This window comes from Hyla sarda, chromosome 10, assembly GCF_029499605.1.
Source record: "Hyla sarda isolate aHylSar1 chromosome 10, aHylSar1.hap1, whole genome shotgun sequence".
In the NCBI taxonomy this organism is placed as follows: domain Eukaryota; kingdom Metazoa; phylum Chordata; class Amphibia; order Anura; family Hylidae; genus Hyla; species Hyla sarda.
Genome location: NC_079198.1, coordinates 116916400 through 116938183, shown reverse-complemented (window position 1 = coordinate 116938183; position 21784 = coordinate 116916400). Strand labels below are relative to the sequence as shown.

The 21784-nt window shown below is 41.7% G+C and overlaps 2 protein-coding genes across 2 annotated transcripts in view; one reads left to right on the top strand and one right to left on the bottom strand.

Annotated features, from left to right (window-relative positions):
• The window catches only part of P3H1 (prolyl 3-hydroxylase 1), an 80368-nt gene extending 68333 nt beyond the window's left edge, over positions 1 to 12035 (bottom strand). The window contains exon 1 of the mRNA XM_056542638.1: positions 11857 to 12035. The gene's annotated coding sequence lies outside the window, so the exon portion shown is untranslated. The remainder of the gene's footprint in view (positions 1 to 11856) is intronic.
• C10H1orf50 (chromosome 10 C1orf50 homolog) lies at positions 685 to 11284 on the top strand. Its single transcript, XM_056542639.1, has 5 exons — positions 685 to 900; positions 3252 to 3367; positions 3858 to 3944; positions 5714 to 5845; positions 10117 to 11284. Exons 1-5 carry the CDS (start codon positions 867 to 869, stop codon positions 10300 to 10302), a joined length of 555 nt encoding a protein of 184 aa, XP_056398614.1. The 5' UTR covers positions 685 to 866; the 3' UTR covers positions 10303 to 11284.
• Positions 12036 to 21784: the final 9749 nt, after the last annotated feature.

Genomic DNA, 21784 nt, shown 5'->3' with positions numbered 1-21784 from the left:
GTCCCGATGGACCCCATTATAGTCAAAGGGGTCCGTCAGATACCGTTATTTTCGGAGAGCAAAGCCGGAGAAAAAAGACGGTGCAAGCACTATTTTTTCTCTGGCTTTTCTCGATCCTAAAATAACGGGCTTCACACTGCCAGAGACAACCGGCAGTGTGAATGTAGCCTTAGAAAGAAAAATGGAGGAAAAAATAAAAATAAATAAAAAATAGCTTGGGCATAAAGGCCCACAGGGCATGCAGGGAAGGGGGTAAAGGGGTTAATATTTAAATTAAAATAAACAATATAGATTTATACCTATGCAAAAAAAACAAAAACAAAAAAAACATCACTTTCCTCCCTTTAGGCCCCCAAAATAACATCAGTCAGCCTCATCCAGCTCTCAGCAGCGCCCCCTAGAGCTCAAGAGCAGGAGCGCCCAGAGCAGCAAATCCTTCACTGCAATAAGACGACTGAGCCTACCTAGTCACGTGACCTTATGACAATCTGCAGGAGCCACGGTGACACATCTATAAATCAACGCGTCACGTGGCACCCATCAGCCAACCATCATTCCCTTACGTCACGTGAGGGAGCCATTTTTAGTGCGGGCAAAGACTGACTAAAGGGGAACCGTTACATCTGGTGCCTTTGTTTACAATTTAGCGACTTTTTTTTGCAGTTACGGTATAAAGTAAATTTTCTTTTGATAGTGATTTTTTTTTGTTTGTTGTTGTTGTAAAAAAATTGAGGAAACCAGTGTCCGGTTGCCCGAATCAAAGATGGCCCCCGTGGTTTCTGCGTTCCCAGCAGTCTGTAGTTCAGCTGTTTTGTAACTTGCATGTGTCTTACTGAGAGGAGAGCAGCGGCTGCGGGACCGGAGACATGGAGAACGGCCACACTCCGCAGGTCACTACAGGTGAGTGCTCCGGTGTATGGGGGTCACACTACCTGGGCGCATTATGTGTCACCATATATATCGAACTGATAAAGTTATTTTCAGTTAAAAAAAAAAAAAAAACTATATAAGGAGGCTTTTACTTTGCTTTAAATCAGTGTCCCACATTCTGTGGCTCTCCAGGTGTAGCAAAACTACAACTCCCAGCATGCCCATACAGCAAAACTACAACTCCCAGCATGCCCAAACAGCCATACTGCAAAACTACAACTCACAGCATGCCCATACAGCAAAACTACAACTCCCAGCATGGCCAAACAGCCATACTGCAAAACTACAACTCCCAGCATGCCCAAACAGCAAAACTACAACTCCTATCTGGCCAATCTACCATACTGCAAAAAAATGACTCCTATCATATGCAAACAGCAGTATTTTCCAAACCGTGTGTCTCCAGCTGTTGCAAAACTACAACACCCAGCATGCTGGGAGTTGTAGTTTTGCAACAGCTGGAGACACACGGTTTGGAAAACACTGGCATAATGCAAAACTACGACTCCCATCATGTGTGAATAGCCTTCAGTTGTATAAGTATGGTAATGATGATGTGTCTGCACAAGTACATCATGTAACACATAGCGGGGAATGGTTGTGTAACCTGTGATTGGAAATGTATCACATAACCGGGTGGGGCACCAGGGATTGCTGGGAATTGTGCTTCAGGAGATGTCACATTCCACAGAGAGCACTAGAAAGGACTACACAACTTCCTCTGTACTATACAGCAGCTGATAAGTACTGGAAGGATTAAGATTTCTATATAGAAGTAACTTACAAATCTGTTTAACTTTCTGGTACCAGTTGGTTTGATTTTCTTTGCTCTAGAGTACCCCTTTAACCCCATAAGGACACAGTGTATTTTAATTTTTGTATTTTCGCTTTTCCTCCTCGCCTTTTAAGAGCCGTAACTCTTTTTTTTTTTTTTTTTTTTTTTTTTTTTTTTTTTTTTTGTATTTTTTTTTTTTTTAAAGCGACCAATTGTCCTTTGTAATGACATCTTTTAGTTTTACCAGAAAATGTACAATGCAACAAAACCAATATTATTTGGGAGGGAGCATAGAAAAAAAATCAATTTTAGGGGGGATTCATTTACACGCTGTGCACGTTATGGTAAAACTGACAATCTCTTCATTCTGTGGGCCAATATGATTATCCATGTTTACATGCTGTTACTGTACTACTTTTATGTTTTTAGGTACCGTATGTTGTCCCATTCTGACCTATTTCTTATTTTATCGTATGAGGACTGATTTTTGCAGCGTGATCTGTAGTTTTTATCGGTACCACTTTTGAATATTTGTGACTTTTTGATCATTTTTGTTTCCATTTTTTTCTGTGATGTGACCAAAAAGGGGCCATTTTGGACTTTGATATAAAATATATATATCATTTTTTTTACTTTTTCACCGTTTACTGTGCAGAATCATGGGTATTAGATTTTAATAGTTCGAACATTTCTACACATGGTGAGACCAAATATGTATGTACTTTTTTTTTTTTCTACATTTTTTTTATTTTTTTTATTTGTAAAATAGGAAAAGTAGGTGATTTAAATTTTATTAGTTAAGAGGCGAATTTATATTTTGAATCTTTTTACTACTATATATATTAGGGATGTAAGAAAGAATCGATTATCGCGATTCTTTGTTCCGCGATACTGAATCGATTTTAAAATTCTGAGAATCGATTTTTTTTTTTTTTTTATAAATTATTATAATTAACATTTACTGTATTTCACTCACTGAGTCACAGTCCTATTTGTCTGTCTTATTTTTTTTATAACACTTAAACTCCTGACCACTAGTTGGCAGTGTACCTGTTATCAGCTCTGTCCCACTCGCAGGCTGCTACCGCGAGACTACAGACTCAGAACAAACAGAAGGAGAACGTACGCACTCACAGGACAACTCTCGCGGGATCTTGTTCTTTCTCAGCTAGAATAAGTTTTCCCAAGCTTTTAATAGGGAATATCGCGATATATCGTGATATATCGCCAACATGACAGTATCGCGATATATCGAATCGCCACCCTGGTATCGTGATTCGAATTGAATCGCCAAATTATTGGCGATTCACACCCCTAATATATATATATATATATATATATATATATATATATATATATATATATATATATATATATATATATATATAATATATAATATATAAAAAAAATTTTTTTTTTTTTCTTCTTGTTTTTAGTCCGAACAGAGGACTACATATAGCAATCTGTTAGCTGCAATTTTCTATGTACTGTTTATTTTATTGAACCTGCCCTTATATTTTATACAATATATTTATTTTATTTTTAGTGAGTCTCGTTGAAAGTAGCTCAAGGCCCTCAGGGTACCAGCTTGTGAGCACCTATCATACCAATCGTATAGGAGACCCTTCCAATCTTGTGGAACTTGCTGAACAGGTGCAAAAGGTCAGTAGGTTACACAATGATCTTATACAATGAAAATCCAATCTTGGGTGAAGTCCTGTATTATGGCACCGATGGATTATTAAAGGGGTACTCTGGGGGGGGGGGAGGGGGGAGAGATCACCTGCCATGCCTTTGATCTTATATAGAGCAGTGTTTCCCAACCAGGGTGCCTCCAGCTGTTGCAAGACTGGCCAACTCCCAACGTTGTAGTTTTGCAACAGCTGGAGGCACCCTGGTTGGGAAACACTGATATAGAGTGATTATATATCTATCAAGGCTTGTGGTTCAGGCAGCATCAAAGTGATGGCAGGAGTCATTGCAGTTGATAACTGGATTACTGGACACTGGCCATATATGTTAATAGAGGAGACAATACATGGCATGAAATGTATTGTTGAAATGTACAGTGAATATATATATATATATATATATATATATATATATATATATATTGTTTATTTAAAACGTTGTCTTTTTTTTCGTCTTACAGGCAGATGACTTCATAAGGGCCAATGCCTGTAATAGGTTAACTGTTATAGCCGAGCAAATCAGGATGTTGCAGGAGCAAGCAAAGAAGGTAAGTGTGAACGAGACATTTGTCTTAAAGGGGTACTCTGCCCCTAGATAAGATGGATAGGGGATAAGATGTCTAATTGCGGGGGGGTCCCGCCAATCTCCCTGCTGCACCCAGCGTTCGTTTAGAGCATCGGGTGCAGCGCTGGAGGCTCGTGACGCCACGGCCACATCACCTCAATGCAAGTCTGTGGGAGGGGGCGTGACACTGACGCTGTCACGCCCCCTACCATAGACTTGCATTGAAGGGGCGTGGCTGTGATGTCATGAGCAGGGTGTGACCGTGATGTCCCGAGCCTTCGCCCCACATCGTCAGTCATCCAGCACGGAGCAAAGTTCGCTACATGCACCGGATGTCTGAGGTGCCGTAGCCGAGATCCCGGGGGGTCCCCAGACATCTTATCCCTCTATCCTTTTCTATCACTTTCTGATTAGTGTAAGTGCCACAGACTGACCTTCAGTTCTCATCCACAGAATAGGGGATACGTTTCTGATCACGGGTGGTCTGACTGCTGGGACCCCCAGACACTTATGCCCTAGACACTTGCATTCATCCAGGAAGGTGGGGGCCAGATAAGGGTTAGGTGACTGATAAGTTCAGTTCCCTGTGTCCTTATGGGGTTAAAGGGGTACTCCGGTGGAAAACTTTTTTATTTTTATTTTTACTGGTGCCAGAAAGTTAAACAGATTTGTAAATTACTTCTATTAAAAAAAATCTTAATCCTTCCAATAGTTATTAGCTGCTGAATACTACAGAGGAAATTATTTTCTTTTTGGAACACAGTGCTCTCTGCTGACATCATGAGCACAGTGCTCTCTGCTGACATCTTTGTCCATTTTAGGAACTGTCCAGAGCAGCATATGTTTTCTATGGGGATTTTCTCCTACTCTGGACAGTTCTAAAAATGGACAAAGATGTCAGCAGAGAGCACTGTGCTCGTGATGTCAGCAGAGAGCTCTGTGTTCCAAAAAGAAAATAATTTCCTTTTGTAGTATTCAGCAGCTAATAAGTACTGGAAGCATTAAGATTTTTTAATAGAAGTAATTTACAAATCTGTTTAACTTTCTGGCACCAGTTGATTTAAAAAAAAAAAAAAAAAATAAATAAATAAATAAATAAAACAAATCAACTGGTATGTTCCAGAAGAAGTTGCATAGTAACATAGTTCATAAGGTTGAAAAAAAGACCAGAGTCCATCAAGTTCAACCTATAACCCTGATCAGTTCCTGAAGAGTTGATCCAGAGGAAGGCAAAACAAAACCTCATCTTAGAGGTAAAAATTCCAACACCATATATTGCATCAGAATAAATCCCTGGATCAACGTTCTGTTCCTATAGATCTAGGGACATAAAGTTGTGTAGATCTTTCCAGTCTGACCACAGTGCTCTCCACTGACACCTCTGTCTGTGTCAGGAACTATCCAGAGCAGGAGCAAATCCCCATAAGGAACCTGTCCTGCTCTGGACAGTTACTGACATGGACAGAGGTGTCAGCAGAGAGCACTGTGATCAGACTGGAAAGAACTGCACAACTTCATGTGGAGCATACAGCAGCTGATAAGTACTGGAAGGATTAAGGTTTTTATATAGAAGTACTTTACAAATCTGTATAACTTTCTGGCATCAATTGATTTTAAAAATGTTTTTTCCCCTCCGGAGTACCCCTTTTTAAGGGAGCTGTTCTATTTTGACCACATATAGAAGTAATTGAAGTTCTGGATTCTTAGCAGAATGTTGTAGATTTACCTAATAACCTCCTGTCACTTCTCCAGGTATTAGAAGAGGCCAAGAGAGACGCTGATCTGCACCACGCTGCTTGTAATGTGGTGAAGAAACCGGGAAACATTTATTATCTGTATAAACGGGAAAGTGGTCAGAGATATTTCTCCATTCTCTCCCCAAGGGTAAGGTGTTTGTGATTGTTCTTCTATTTGCCTTGTACTCCAGTCGCTTCTCCTATGTGAGATTTGATCAGTACGTTCCTTTAGTTTATCTTAATATAAGAGATAAATCCCTTTGGCGCTCACAGTCTAAATCTGCCATCTGTAATGCCGTCACTAAAGGAGCACACTGAGGTGTCAGGTGTGTACTATATGGCAGTAATATGCTTTGACACCTTAGGCAAAAGCTAATTTTGCTGCCCCTTTGACTCCGCCCATTGGCTCTGCCCTTTGACACATCCCATCTTACTACTGGGGTGACACACTGTAACAAACCCCCTCCTCATGTAATCTCCTTACTACTAGGGTGACACACTGTAACAAACCCCTCCTCATGTAATCTCCTTACTACTGGGGTGACACACTGTAACAAACCTCCTCCTCATGTAATCTCCTTACTACTGGGGTGACACACTGTAACAAACCCCTCCTCATGTAATCTCCTTACTACTGGGGTGACACACTGTAACAAACCTCCTCCTCATGTAATTACCTTACTACTGGGGTGACACACTGTAACAAACCTCCTCCTCATGTAATCACCTTACTACTGGGGTGACACACTGTAACAAACCACCTCCTCATGTAATCTCCTTACTACTGGGGTGACACACTGTAACAAACCACCTCCTCATGTAATCGCCTTACTACTGGGGTGACACACTGTAACAAACCTCCTCCTCATGTAATCGCCTTACTACTGGGGTGACACACTGTAACAAACCTCCTCCTCATGTAATCTCCTTACTACTGGGGTGACACACTGTAACAAACCTCCTCCTCATGTAATCTCCTTACTACTGGGGTGACACACTGTAACAAACCTCCTCCTCATGTAATCTCCTTACTACTGGGGTGACACACTGTAACAAACCACCTCCTCATGTAATCGCCTTACTACTGGGGTAACACACTGTAACAAACCTCCTCCTCCTCATGCTGCTGGCTGAGCAAGTGGTTTGGATGCTGGTTGTCTAACTTTCTTGCGGAAGGCAGATTGGCACCCCCCCCCCCCCCCTCCCCCCCCATCAAGAGGGCGCTCTAGGCGGTTGCCTATTTTGCCTATAGGCAGAGCCGGCCCTGCTTGGTGTGGGCTTTTTGATCAGTCACAAGAACCAAGATAACATGACCTATGAAATCTGCCTATGCATATGAATTACTGTTGGCAGACAACTATTCCTACCATGAGTCATCAATGGGGAGAGGAGAGTAAGCTGCTGCCAGACTCCTCTGACAGTGACAGAGTACAATAGCATTAGGCATGTCGAAATTCAGTTTCCTGATCCTTCCTACCCCCCCAGCATCTTGTCCTGAGGAGAATCATCCAGCACCACTGAAGTTCATCTTACGTATGGCCGTCTTGAACTTATCATGCTTTGTAAGAGGCGGGGCACCAAGCCAGCATGTTAACTCTTTGCTGACTAAGGGCGCGTTCACACGGAGTAATTCAAGAGGAATTTACTCTAGTAATTCCTCTTGAATTCTCCGCTTAGAAATAATTAACATCTGCTTGGCCTTTGACTCCAATGTATTTTACTCTGCACTGTTCACACTGCGTAAATTCCGCTGGCGGAATTCCGTTCATCTAGAAGAAAGAGCATGTTCATTCTTCTTGTGGAATACGCGAGCAAGAAGTCCATTGGAGTCAATGGAAATTTTTTTTTTTTTCACTTGAAATCGTTTCCGCATGGAATCCTGGTGGAATTTTCTCACAAATTTTGCTTAAAAAAAAGAAAATTCCGCGATGGAATCTTTACGTGAAGATTCCTCTCCTGTGCCTAAGGTCCTATTCACAAGGCAGAATTTCCACTTGCTGAATTCCGCCTCAAATGAAAGCCCATAGACTTCTATGGGATTCCGCATTCCCATTCACACTTCTGAATTTCCGCAAGCGGAAATTCAGAAGTGTGAATGGGAGTGCGGAATCCCATTAGAAGTCTACGGGCTTATATTTGAAGCGGAATTCTGCAAGCGGAAATTCTGCCTTGTGAAAAGACCCTAAGGCTAGGTTCAGACTACGGAATCTCCGGGCAGAAAATTTCCGGCCGGAGATTCCGAGTTCCGCCTGCGCCGACTGAATTAGTCGGCGCTAGGACCGCGCGGACACTGCAGTCTCCTATAGACTGCTATGTGTTCCGCTAGGATTTCCGCCTGAAGAAAGAGCAACACCTTTCTTCAGGCGGAAATTTTCTAGCGGATTTTTCATCCGGATTTTCCATTTCACAAATTCCGAAGTGTGAATTTGTGAACAGAAAACCATTCACTACACTATGCATTATAGTAAGTGGAATTTCTGCCGAAAATTCCGGCGGAAATTCCGTAGTCTGAACCTAGGTGTGTTGTACCAAACACAATGCATTTGGAAAGTCTTTAGACCCTGTTTTTCATTTTGGCATCTTATGTGGTTTCCTTCTGAACTCAATTTTTCATATTCACAGAGTGAAAACAATGTTAGAACTGAACTGCAATACCACACACAACCTGAGGACAGGAGTGGTGTTGTTTTTGGGAGCAATTATCTCTTGTTCTTCTAATCACGGTTTAAGGTCCAGTGGGAAAACCGCATACGGGGCAAAAATTAGCTTCACTCCGGTCGTCTCATCGAAATACATTACATACGGGCCGCATACGGCAGGGATACGGAAGCGCCCGGTTTTCGCTCCCCCAGCCGTACGCGGTCCTGTATTGCCTAATATGTGATGTGAACCCAGCCTAACCCCTTTTGAGTCACTGTGATGTCCATAATCCTACGTGTTATCCACAGGTTGGCTTTATGTGATGTAAAATACATAGAATATACAGAGTATACAAACTTCAAAACGCCTCCAATAGTACAACAAAGAAAAAGGTTCAGCACACGTTGGTTCGGAGTAAAATTCTTTGTTTATTTAGTACAAAAATATAAAAATCCATAAATCCAGCAGTGGAGCGCATAAACATGCTGATGGAAAAATATACTTGTAGCCCCCATAGGCAAACCTACATGTTTCACGCCTGCATACGGCTCTAAAAGGACAAGAATCATGTTTAAAAAAAAGTATTCTTTAAGTTTTAGATCACGGGAGGTCTGAGCACTGGGGCCCCCCGCGATCTCCTGTTTAGAGCCCCGGTTCTCCTTTACAGCGATGCGTCACGACCCCCGCTTGGGCTGCCATGCCCCCTCTATATAGTTCTATGGGAGAGCCGAAGATTGCCAAATAGCTCTCCCATAGAGCTATAATATAGAGGGGGCATGGTGGACCCCGCTTCGGGCAGGGGTCGTGATGCTGGGTGCGGGCTGTGGGGGTCGTGACATCATGGCCACGCCCCCCTCAATGCAAGTCTATTGGAGGGGGCGTGGTGATTTTACTAGCTTAATACCCAGCGTTGCCCGGTTTTTCCTTCCTAATCCTTGTTGGGGAGGAAAATAAACAAAGGAGGAAGCTTTTGACTTCATATCCCATCCTCATATATTGTTGTCATATCCCAACCTCATATCCCGTCCTCATATATTGTTGTCATATCCCAACCTCATATCCCGTCCTCATATCTCAACCTCCTATGTCGACCTCCTATCCTGACCCGTAATATGTGACCAGGTATTGAAATATCTCCAGCCGTACGGAAGTTATGTGAGAACATACATTTCCCATTGATTTGCATGGGACTTTAAACAAAAACCCCGACCCTCACAAATGGGGGTAGTTAAGGGTTAAATTAACTATCCTATATTTTAAGTGGGCATATAAGTAACATGTGACCAAGCGAAACATCTCCAGCCGTTTGGAAGTTATGCAGTAACATATAAACATAAGCCCCGCCCCTGGCAAATGGGGGTGAGTAAGGGTTAAATTACCTATCCTATGTTTGTTGCTGACATATAAGTAACATGTGACCAAGTTTCATGTTAATATCTTTAGCCGTTTGGACATTTTTGTGGAACATACACACATACATACAAACATATACACATATACATATATACATACACACATACATACACACATATATACATACGTTGAATTATATATATATATATATATATATATATATATATATATATATATATATATATATATATATATATATATATAATATTTTTTTATTTATTTTTTTAACTAAATAAAGAAATAATTTTACTCCTGACCAACGAGTGCTGAACCTTTTTTCTTCTGATGTAAACTGTATTTTGGAAGATGTTTTTTAAGTTTAGTAACTCTTTCTTGTTTCTTCTTTTTTTTTTCCGCCCTCTATAGGAGTGGGGTCCGAGCTGCCCTCATGAATTTCTTGCCGCATACAAATTGCAACACGACATGTCTTGGACGCCCTTCGAGAACATTGAGAAGCGAGATGCTGAAATTAGCATTATTGATAAATTACTGAACGACCAGATCGCTCTTCCTTCAAGTGTGGAGCCCAACTTCAGAGGCCTGACCAACTAACCTGGTCCTTACAGATCATCTGTACCAACACGGCGGCCTTATCTCCTACCCTGCCCTATGAACTGTCACCCCTTACCACCATGGGGAACTAGTGTACGGTGTCCATTTTAGGACATCGTCAGTAGTCAGCCGTAACTCCGTCCTCCGTCAGATGAAACGCCGTCCCGCCTCCTCCCATGGGCCAGTCTCCGTCAGGCATCAGCCGCAACTCCCTCCTTTGTCTCTTTGTCTCCCTAAAGTCTCTCATCTGAAACTCCATCATCCCTCAGACGAAAAACCCTCCTGCTGAGTCAGTATCGGCTCTTCTATACACTCTATTCAGTGTCGGCTCTGCTATACAGACTCTGTAGCACGTGTAGTGTCTGTAGTACACGTGCAAGTTTCACAGTTTCAACTCTGCTATACATGCTGTGCAGCGTCGGCTCTGCTATGCGGCAGGAAGTTGCGTCTGAGGGAGAATCGTCTGAGGGATGACTGTGTTTTGGACGAGAGAGTTTTGGATGAGGGAGTTGTGGCTAAAGGATGAAGGCGACTGGTGTGAGGGAGGAGGCGGGACGCTGTTTCACCTGACGGAGGATGTAGTTGCGGCTGAAGGATGACCACAATTGGTGTGAGGGAGGAGGCGGGACGCAGTTTCACCTGACAGAGGACGGAGTTGAGGCTGACGACTGACTATGTCCTAAAATGGACACCGTACTAGTGTTCTGTGTTAAATATGACTGTTTTATGGAGAGATCTGCCTCTTTAAATTATGTAAATCTTTGTTATGTAAGCAGAGATAAGACAAATGTTTTTTTTTTTATTTTGTAATATGTTCATTTTAATGTGTGACTTGGCAAATATAAGAAGAAATGGTTCATCATCTTAAGATTGTATATATTATTTGTGTTATTCCTGGTGATATCATGTGTCCATTCAACCACATAAATGGGTATATGAATGGCTCTGTGCCAATGGGGTGGTCTTCATCCTCCTGGAGCAACAAAAGACTTTATAAGCCTTACATACCCCTTATTCAAGGTATTATGGGTATTGTACTAGTGCACATTTATCTGCCTTTACATTTTTAGACCAGTGGTCTCCAAACGGTTGCAAAACTACAACTCCCAGCTTGCACCAAAAGCCAAAGGCATATAAAATGGTTAACAAAATGATTGTGAACTGCCGCAGCAGTGGTCTGAGCGATCATTTGGATGACAGCACCCGACCTTCAGCAAGCATGATGTTTTTCAGTGGGGAGAAAGGCGCTGCCAGACACCGCTGGCTGTAGATATCAGAATAGGACTTAAGCATGATACATACTGGGTGTCGTACAGTTTCATCACTTCATGCCAGATGTTAGATCAGATAGGACCGTATGCTTGTTTCTATCACACAGGCTCATACTGTAGCATTGGGCAGAGTGGGATCACACAAACAACAAGTAAATTAGATACAACTTAAAGAGTACCTGTCATATCCCACAAAAAAAAAATAATTACTGTTGATCAGTAACTAATCCTGATCATGTACATATAATTTTGTGTCTAGCACTTATATTTCTCTCACAAATACCTTCTATCTTTTCCTAACTTAGTTTTTCATTCTGTGCATATCCTCACTCTGCATGACCCCTCTTCTTTCCTAAGGGCGGGGTCCCTTCATCCAATCACTGCAGGCGGCTCTGTAACCCCTCCCTCTATGTTTTCATGCTGCAGTCTGATAGGGGCGCACTCACATCCTGGACTTTGTCTCAGCCTGTGCTTCAGAAGGGACAAAAATAATGCTGGATTATGTTCTGATGGTATGGGGACCCCTATTGGTCTTTTTATTTTTAAATATAAGCAATATTTTATTTCTATTTTTTTTTAAAGGAGGTACATTTTTTTTTTTTTTTTTATAAAGTATATTAAATAGGCTAATATTTTGCCAAGATGTACAACATAGTAAAAGTTTTTCAATCTAACAGCGCCCATTTAAGCCAGTTTACATATCTAATTGAGACCAATATATGGAGGGTGGAATTTGACCACTAACTCATAGACTACCAATAGGCAGCCCAAAAAAAAAAAAAAACTTTCTTCCCATATATCAAAAAAGTGTGAAATTAATTAAAAGTGCAATCTTTATTATATTAGGTTCGCACTTAACAATGGTGTTTTAAAATATGGAGCACCATATCGTCCTACTTTTATATATACGTATATAAATTGACCATCCGGTCTAATGGATTGAATACACACTGGAGCGAAGACGAGGTGCCTGCAGAACACCAGCATTCATCTCCTATGTAGGACAAGGGAACTCAAAGTTAAAAACTTAACATGGCCCCCCCTCGACATGTTTCACTGCCTCAGCAGCGTTATCAAGAGGTAAGCGGGCACTGAGTGCCCGCTTACCTCTTGATAACGCTGCTGAGGCAGTGAAACATGTCGAGGGGGGGCCATGTTAAGTTTTTAACTTTGAGTTCCCTTGTCCTACATAGGAATGAATGCTGGTGTTCTGCAGGCATTTAAAGGGGTACTCCGGTGAAAACCTTTTTTCTTTTAAATCAACTGGTGGCAGAAAGTTAAACATATTTGTAAATTACTTCTATTAAAAAATCTTAATCCTTCCTGTACTTATTAGCTGCTGAATGCTACAGAGGAAATCATTTTCTTTTTGGAATGCTCTCTGATGACATCACAACCACAGTTCTCTCTGCTGACGTCATTATAATAATAACTCTTTATTTATTGTTGTCCTTAGTGGGATTTGAACCCAAGTCCCCAGCACTGCAAGGCAGCAGTGCTAACCACTGAGCCACCATGCTGCCCTTAGCATACATCTGCTATGCACGGTTGCTAAAATGGACAGAGATGTCAGCAGAGAGCACTGTGCTCGTGATGTCATCAGTGTTCCAAAAAGAAAGGAGTTTCCTCTGTAGCATTCAGCAGCTAATAAGTACTGGAAGGATTAAGATTTTTTTTAATAGAAGTAATTTACAAATATGTTTAACTTTCTGCCACCAGTTGATTTAAAAGAAAAAAGGTTTTCACCGGAGTACCCCTTTAAGCCAGTTTCACACAAGTGTAATAAAAGTACCAGCCTAACCCAACAAAGAAGACATTTTTTATTTTTCTGAATTTATGTCCAATACAAAACCAGGTCTACTCTGTCTGGATAAGGCTCATATGGCCTTTCCCGGGTCTGTTTTTTTTTTTTGCGCTGAACAGACTCTAAACGGGTCGGAGCACAACTTACACCGCCAAGTCCCGGCAGCTTGCTTCGACGTAAATGGAGTCCATCAGGTGTCCGATATATTAGGGGAGTTAGATTACATTCATACTGCCGTTTGTCTCCGGCAGTGTGAAGCCCATTATTTCATGATCGGGAATAGCGGGAGAATAAATAGTGCTTGCCCCCGTCTTTTTCTCCCACTATTTTCTCTGAAAATAGCGGCACCTGACAGACCCCATTGACTATAATGGGGTCCATCGGGACCTGTTATTGCCCGTTATAACCTGTCAAAATGACTGCCATTAAACGGGGCATACCTGTAGTGTGAAAGGGGCCTTAAAGGGGAACTCCACTGCTCAGTGTTTGGAACAAAATATTCCGAATGCTTAGAGCCGGCGCCAGGAGGTCGTGATGTCATAGCCCCGCCCCCTCATGACATCACACCCACCCCCTCAATGCATTGCGGGGGTATGACGTCACAAGCTGCTGGCTCTAAGCGATCAGAACATTTTGATCCAAACGCTGAGCAGCGGAGACAGAAAAGATCGGACATGCAGCATTTTATTTTTTTTCTCAACTTCTGTCATTGTGACAGACTGAGGAACCTCCCTTTAGCGGAGCACAACACTGATATAGGGGGAGAATTATCAAAACCTGTGTAGAGGAAGAGTGGTGCAGTTGCCCATAGCAACCAATCAGAGCGCTTCTTTCATTTTTCACAGGTCTCTTTAAAAATTAAAGAAGTGATCTAATTGGTTGCTATGGGCAACTGCACCACTCTTCCTCTGAACAGGTTTTGATAAATCTCCCCCCATGGTTATTATGGTCTTACACCACCCTTCTCTCTTCCTTTGTCTATACAGTGGTCCCTCAACATATGATATTAATTGGTTCCAGGAGAACCATCATATGTTGAAACCATCATATGTCGAGTACATATGTCTATGTAAAAATGGTAATTGGTTCTGTGGCCTCGGAACCATTGTATGTTGAATACATATCTCTATGGGAAACTGCTAATTGGTTCTGGGATGTCCATTGTATGTGGAGTGTATGGGGAGTGTTTAACAAACCAGGGTGCCTCCAGCTGTTGCACAACTACAACTCCCAGCATGCATGTACAGCCATTGACTGTCTGGGCATGCTGGGAGTTATAGTTTTGCAACAGCTGGAGGCACACTGATAGGGAAACATTGATGTATGGGGTGTATAGTGTGTATATGTATTGTATGTGATGTGTGACATCGCATACAGTACTGTACAGTTCTTTAAATACCTTCAGGGGGGACAGAATGTCCTCCATTACCATCCTGCCGACTACAGCTCTATAGGAAAGGAAGGGGAGCAGCTCATTGGATGCCTGCAGCAAGATGCTCCAGGCTATTGGCTATAGCTGCACTGGGGGGTGGGGCTTACATGGAGCTCACAGTGGAAGCCTGGACAGCATGTTAGCAGGACAGCATGTGAGTAACAGGAGGCAGAACGGGGCACACGGGGACATTATACAACTATGGCCCTCATTTACTATTCTAAACCCGACTTGTTTTGTCGTTTTTTTTTTTTGGCGCATCTTTGTCTGCGACATGTCGCAGACATCGTGCGCCAGTCTGCGACACAATGCAACATTTTTTTCCCGACGACCGGATGTGGATTCTCGCAAACCCGAAAAAGGGGCGTAACCCAACATTTCTGAGCTTTCCCACGTATTTATAAAGGTTTCCAACCAAATTTGTTGAATTGTTGTGGATTTTTTCCCGACAGCTCAGAGGAGTTGGAAACCAAAACCAACAAAACCCACGTGCGACAAACAGGATGCGACATAATAATAAATACCAGGGGGAAAAAGCCGTCGGGTAAGAAAGCAACATGGACTTACAACACGATTTTCTAAGTAAATGAGGGCCAATCTGTCAGTTGCTGAAGTTGTCAGCGCTGTCAGATAGCTGTTTGTACGATGGCCCCGACACACAGCAGCATCATATGTCGATGCTGCCTTCAACATACGATGGGCTCTGAGAGGCCATCATATGTTGAAATGATCATATGTCGGGGCCATCATAAGTCGGGGGTCACTGTATTGTAAGATGTGGTATGTTGACTAACATGTTTTCATGGTAATTGTTTAAATGGGCGCTGTCAGGTACAAAAACCTTTTGCTATGTTGTAAAGCATGTGTAACCAATAGGTTTTGTAATTGCTTTCATTAGAAAATTTTCAGTATTTCACACTGAAAAATCCAGTCACACAACTGCCCCCCCCCTGCCTGCTTGGACACATACTAGACCTACTGTGTCCATGAGTCATCACCTATGTCATGGACACACTTCCTTGATTGACAGCTGTGAGTGCAGGGCTCAGAGCTGGAGGAAAAATCCTCCCACTGTCATCTTGTGTCCCTCTACTGTCAGTGAGGACATGCTGGGAGTTGTAGTTTTCCTAATGCTGGGGGAGATGTGAGCAGACAGCATACTGAGGGAGGGGGCGGAGACCTGCACAGTGAGGCCACGCCCCCTCCCTTTGAGAGGAATTCAGACTAGTGAGCTGAATTAAAAGTGTCATAAAAACATAAATAAAGGAGCTAGACACATAAAAATGAGATGTACATGGTCAGGATTAGGTACTGAGTGATAGATTAAAAAGAAATGTTGATTTGTTGGATCTGACGGTTTCGCTTTAAGAAGCAGATAGAAGTTCAAATTTTGGGTCCCATTACATTTGATCTCATATCGGCGCTCGGTTAGCGACCCTATTAAAAAGGCCTGACTATGACATGGGTAGAGCCCTTTGCTATCATCGTTTATTGGCCGCACATCCCTTATTACACGGGGAAATGTGCGGCCAACAAGCGATGGTTACTTGACAGGTCAAAAGGATACGATCAGCTGACAAACACGGCCCCGTATAATAGGGCCCATACTTGTAGGGGCTGCCCAGCTACAGGTGGCTATACACTGGGTTGCAAAACTACAACTTTCAACCGGCTGTCCGGGCATGCTGGAAGTTGTAATTTTGCAACAGCTGGAGCCACACTGGTTGGGAAACACTGGTGTAGATAAAGAACTTTGCTCCTCTATAGCTTTACACCTTAGAAAGCTGTTCACTGAATGCTCATTTTGCTGAGTGCTATTCGTCTTCAGCACCATACAGATGCACGCTCATCTCAGTTTAGCATGCCTGTGTTTCCAGTAGGAAAAGTGAAAGATGTAGATGCCAGACACCATTGGTGGTAGTTCTGTCTCCCGTAAGAAGAAAGAACTAACTTGCCTGATTTAATACCGACATCTGCTGTCCGAAAGCGCAAGTCCATGGATGTCACAATGTTTCTCAACCAGTGTGCCTCCAGCTGTTGCAAAATGTCTGACGTTTTTAGAGACCAGCATCTGAGGGGGAGATTTATCAAAACCTGTGCAGAGGAAAAGTTGCCCATAGTAACCAATCAGATCGCTTCTTTCCTTTTGCAGAGGCCTTGTTAAAACTGAAAGAAGCGATCTGATTGGTTGCTATGGGCAACTGGGCAACTTTTTCTCTGGACAGGTTTTGATAAATCTCCCCCAGAGTGTTCAGATCCAGACCCCATTGGGGGGAAGTGTGTTAAAGGGGTACTATGGTGGGGAATTTTTTTTTCCCCAAATAAAAAGTTATACAGATATGTTAATTACTTCTATATAAAAATCATAATCCTTCCAGTAATTATCAGCTGCTGTATGCTCCAGGGAAAGTTGTATAGTTATTTTCTGTCAGACCACATTGCTCTCTGCTGCCACCTGTGTCCATGTCAGGGACTGTCCAGAGCAGGATAGGTTTGCTATGGGGATTTGCTCCTACTCTGGACAATCTTTTACGATGGAAGTCTATGGGATCGTCTCAGTTGCTGGCACAGAGAGAAGGGAAAGAAGTGCTCAGCTGCGGCCTTTTCCCAAGCAGTGTGCCTCCAGCTGTTGCAAAACTACAACTCCCAGCATGCCTTCGGCATGCTGGGAGTTGTAGTTTTGCAACAGCTGGAGGCACACTGCTTGGGAAACACTGGTTTAAAGGGGTACTCCGGTGGAAAACTTTTTTTTTCTAATCAACTGGTGCCAGAAAGTTAAACAGAGTTGTAAATGACTTCTATTAAAAAATCTTAATCCTTCCAGTACTTTTTAGCTGCTGAATACTAGGAAATTATTTTCTTTTTGGAACACAGCGCTCTCTGCTGACATCTCTGTCCATTTTAAGAACTGTCCAGAGTAGGAGAAAATCCCCATAGCAAACATATGTTGCTCTGGACAGTTCCTAAAATGGACAGCAAAGGTCAGCAGAGAGCACTGTGCTCGTTATGTCAGCAGAGAGCTTTGTGTTCCAAAAAGAAAAGAATTTCCTCTGCAGTATTCAGCAGCTAAGTACTGGAAGGATTAATGTATATTTTTTTATAGAAGTAATTTACAAATCTGTTTATCTTTCTGGCACCAGTTGATAAAAAAAAAAAATAATAATAATAATAATAATTAAAAAAAAGTTTTCCACCGTAGTACCCCTTTAAGGTGTATGGATACCTTTAGCAAGAAATGTTCATGTCTACTGAACAGGATTTTGATAATTTTATTGTAGTTTGGCAAAAAAATGGAGACTGGGTTGACATATCTGGGCCATACTCAAGTGCTCCCCAAACTGACACTCCAAGGGCTGCAAGATAGCGGTCAAATCCGGCCCTCTCTCTAGAGGCCGTACTGTCCCCCCCATTACTTCTGATTGTATTTCTCGTATAAAACTGGTGCAGATACCAAGTCCGATTGTTTAATCTACAGGCTGGCACTTATGGGGCTACTTTTTTTTAGGGCAAGACCGCGTAAACCCTAAAACCCGCTAGCAAGATGAAGATTTCACCATCCCCTCTGCCTCTATACCATTATGTATATCTGGAAAATGAATGAGGGGAGCCTCATATTAGGCTGGATTCACACCACGTTCTTGCAGTACATTTCCTGTATACATTTTCAATATGAAAACCGTACGGAACCGTATTGAAAACCGTACGCCAAAAGATGCATCAGGTTGTGTCCGTTTTGCATCCTGTACAGTTTTGTCATTTTTTTCCCCCGTACCCAAAACTGCAGCCTACCACATTTTTTTTTTTTTTTTTAACATGGGAGTCAATGGGAACCGTACAGAACCGTAATGTGCGTACGGTTCCATCCGCTTTTCACCATACGGTTTTTGACTTTGTACAGTTTTTTTTCTTGGAATTTTAATCAAACAAGTGAAACTTTATTCATAATGGAGTGAAAAGTAAAAAAACGGATGCAACCGGACATCATTTTTCAAACCTTATATGGTTTTCAACCGTATACGGATTCAAATTTGTACACACGTTTTGATACAGTTTAGTCCGGTTTTGAGGAATCAGGTTTTAAAAAAAATCAAAAACCTGATACGGGAACTGTACTGCAAAAATGTGGTGTCAACCCAGCCTTACAGAGAGGACACTACTTGAGCTGGATGGTGAAGATGTATCTCAGCCTAGGGGACACTGTAGTGTGAATGTACCCTAAATCTTCAGGACAGGTTCTCTTCAAGGGCGTGTTCACACGCTAGTAGCGAGTTTCCCGCTGCGAGTTACGCTACCATTGAATTAAATGGGTCTGCGGAAAGTCCACAAATCTGACACTATTGCGGACTGTCTGTGGACCCATTCAAATCAATGGTAGTGGAACTCGCAGCGGGAAACCCGCTGCTAGTAATAGCGTGTGAACACACCCTAAAGGGGTTATCCAATCGAAAAAAAAAAATAATAATAATTTCTTTCAAAGACCGCTCCCTGTCTGTCTCCATGTTGGGTGTGGTTATGCAGCTCCGTTCTATTGAAGTGAATGGAGCCAAGTTGTAATACTACACCCAAAAGTGGAAACAGAAAGGGAGCGGTCTACAAAAGAAAAAAAAAAAAAAAGGTCTGTTTTTCGATTCCTGGACAATCCCTTTAAAGGGGTATTCCAGGAAAAAACTATATATATATATATATATATATATATCTATATCTATCTATCTATCTATCTATCTATCTATCTATATATATATAGTTTTTTCCTGGAATACCCCTTTAAAGGGATTGTCCAGGAATCGAAAAACAGACCTTTTTTTTTTTTTTTTTCTTTTGTAGACCGCTCCCTTTCTGTTTCCACTTTTGGGTGTAGTATTACAACTTGGCTCCATTCACTTCAATAGAACGGAGCTGCATAACCACACCCAACATGGAGACAGACAGGGAGCGGTCTTTGAAAGAAATTATTATTATTTTTTTTTTTCGATTGGATAACCCCTTTAGGGTGTGTTCACACGCTATTGCTAGCAGCGGGTTTCCCGCTGCGAGTTCCACTACCATTGATTTGAATGGATATATATATATATATATATATATATATATACATATACACATATACACATATACACATATATATATATATATATATATATCAACTGGTTCCAGAAAGTTAAACAGATTTGTAAATTACTTCTATTAAAAAATCTTAATCCTTTCAGTACTTATGAGTTTCTGAAGTTAAGGTTGTTCTTTTCTGTCTAAGTGCTCTCTGATGACACGTGTCTCGGGAACCGCCCAGTTTAGAAGAGGTTTTCTATGGGAATTTGCTTCTAAACTGGGCATTTCCTGAGACACGGGTCATCAGAGAGCACTTAGACAGAAAAGAACAACCTTAACTTCAGAAGCTCATAAGTACTGAAAGGATTAAGATTTTTTTTAAATAGAAGTAATTTACAAATCTGTTTAACTTTCTGGAACCAGTTGATATATATATATATATATATATATAAAAAAAAAGTTTTTTCCTGGAATACCCCTTTAAATGCCCTTCTGCTTTGCTATGACGGGGAGGCTACACCAGGGTCACCTATGTTTATTTTGTACAATATTGCAACTCAAGTGAGTGCGGGTGAGCTGCAATACCGGTCACAGTCCACGCAGTACAGTTGCGCTGTTTCAGCGAAAGAGTGATGTATAACCCTGGCTTATAGCGCATTTATTTTGCCTGCAGTTGCAGAGGTTGTGTAATCTATACAACTGTTATATGGTTCCTCTTCACGTGAACTGGTAAACATGTAAAATACCGTACATGCTCGAGCTGCGACCTCTGGGATGCGTCATTCTCCAGCCTGGATCTGAATCAAAGACAGGAGTGTGATGGCCCCTTTTATGACGTCTCTCCGCCTTATAGGACACAACTAGAGATGAGCGAACTTACAGTAAATTCGATTCGTCACAAACTTCTCGGCTCGGCAGTTGATGACTTTTCCTGCGTAAATAAGTTCAGCCTTCAGGTGCTCCGGTGGGCTGGAAAAGGTGGATACAGTCCTAGGAAAGAGTCTCCTAGGACTGTATCCACCTTTTCCAGCCCACGGGAGCACCTGAAAGCTGAACTAATTTATGCAGGAAAAGTCATCAACTGCCAAGCCGAGAAGTTTGTGACGAATCAAATTTACTGTAAGTTCGCTCATCTCTAGACACAACCCTATAACCTACTGCTGTTCTGTATATTACACAATAAACAAATCCCTATAGTACATTGTTTCCCAACCAGGGTGCCTCCAGCTGTTGCAAAACTACAACTCCCAGCATGCCCGGACAGCCGTTGGCTGTCCGGGCATGCTGGGAGTTGTAGTTTTGCAACAGCTGGAGGCACACTGGTTGGGAAACACTACTATAGTAAAAGCATTCATACATTTGTGATTTCAGGATGCTCATCTCATACCTAAAAGGTGTATTCTGATATCACAAAATTGTATTTAAATAAAACTATCACCCCAAATATTTAACTTACTTCGGCCCCTTTCACACTACAGGTATCATCCTGTAAAAAACCTCCATTATTACTCCTGGAAAAAAGTCCCATTCATGTCAGTGCGATTTTTTGAACATCCTTTTGCCATCAGTTATGTCCGTTTTTTACTAATGTCAGTTATTTTTGCCGACACGAAAGACGGTGCATGCACAAATTTTTGGTCCGCGAAAAAAAAAAAAAATGGTGAAAAAAAAAAATGGACATTAAAATTTAACATTGAAGTCTATGGGAACCGGATGTTAAAACAATTTAATAAAAAGAAAAAATTAAAAAAACATCCGTTGTCAACAGTTATTGGTTGATTGAAATCTGTTTTCTGTACTGAGCATGCTCAGTAGAGCTTTACAAAAAAAAGGTTAAAAACCTGATTAAAAAAAACGGATGTAACTGGTAATAACGGATGATAACAGATGAACATCAGGTTTTTTTTTTTTAAAGGAAAAAAAAAACATTAA

Excerpts from the sequence above, each read along its gene's own strand:
- C10H1orf50 (XM_056542639.1), top strand. The coding sequence starts at position 867 with ATGGAGAACGGCCACACTCCGCAGGTCACTACAG. Across the intron at positions 901-3,251 it reads CACTCCGCAGGTCACTACAG|TGAGTCTCGTTGAAAGTAGC; the intron begins GTGAGTGCTCCG and ends TTTTATTTTTAG. Across the intron at positions 3,945-5,713 it reads TGCAGGAGCAAGCAAAGAAG|GTATTAGAAGAGGCCAAGAG; the intron begins GTAAGTGTGAAC and ends TCACTTCTCCAG.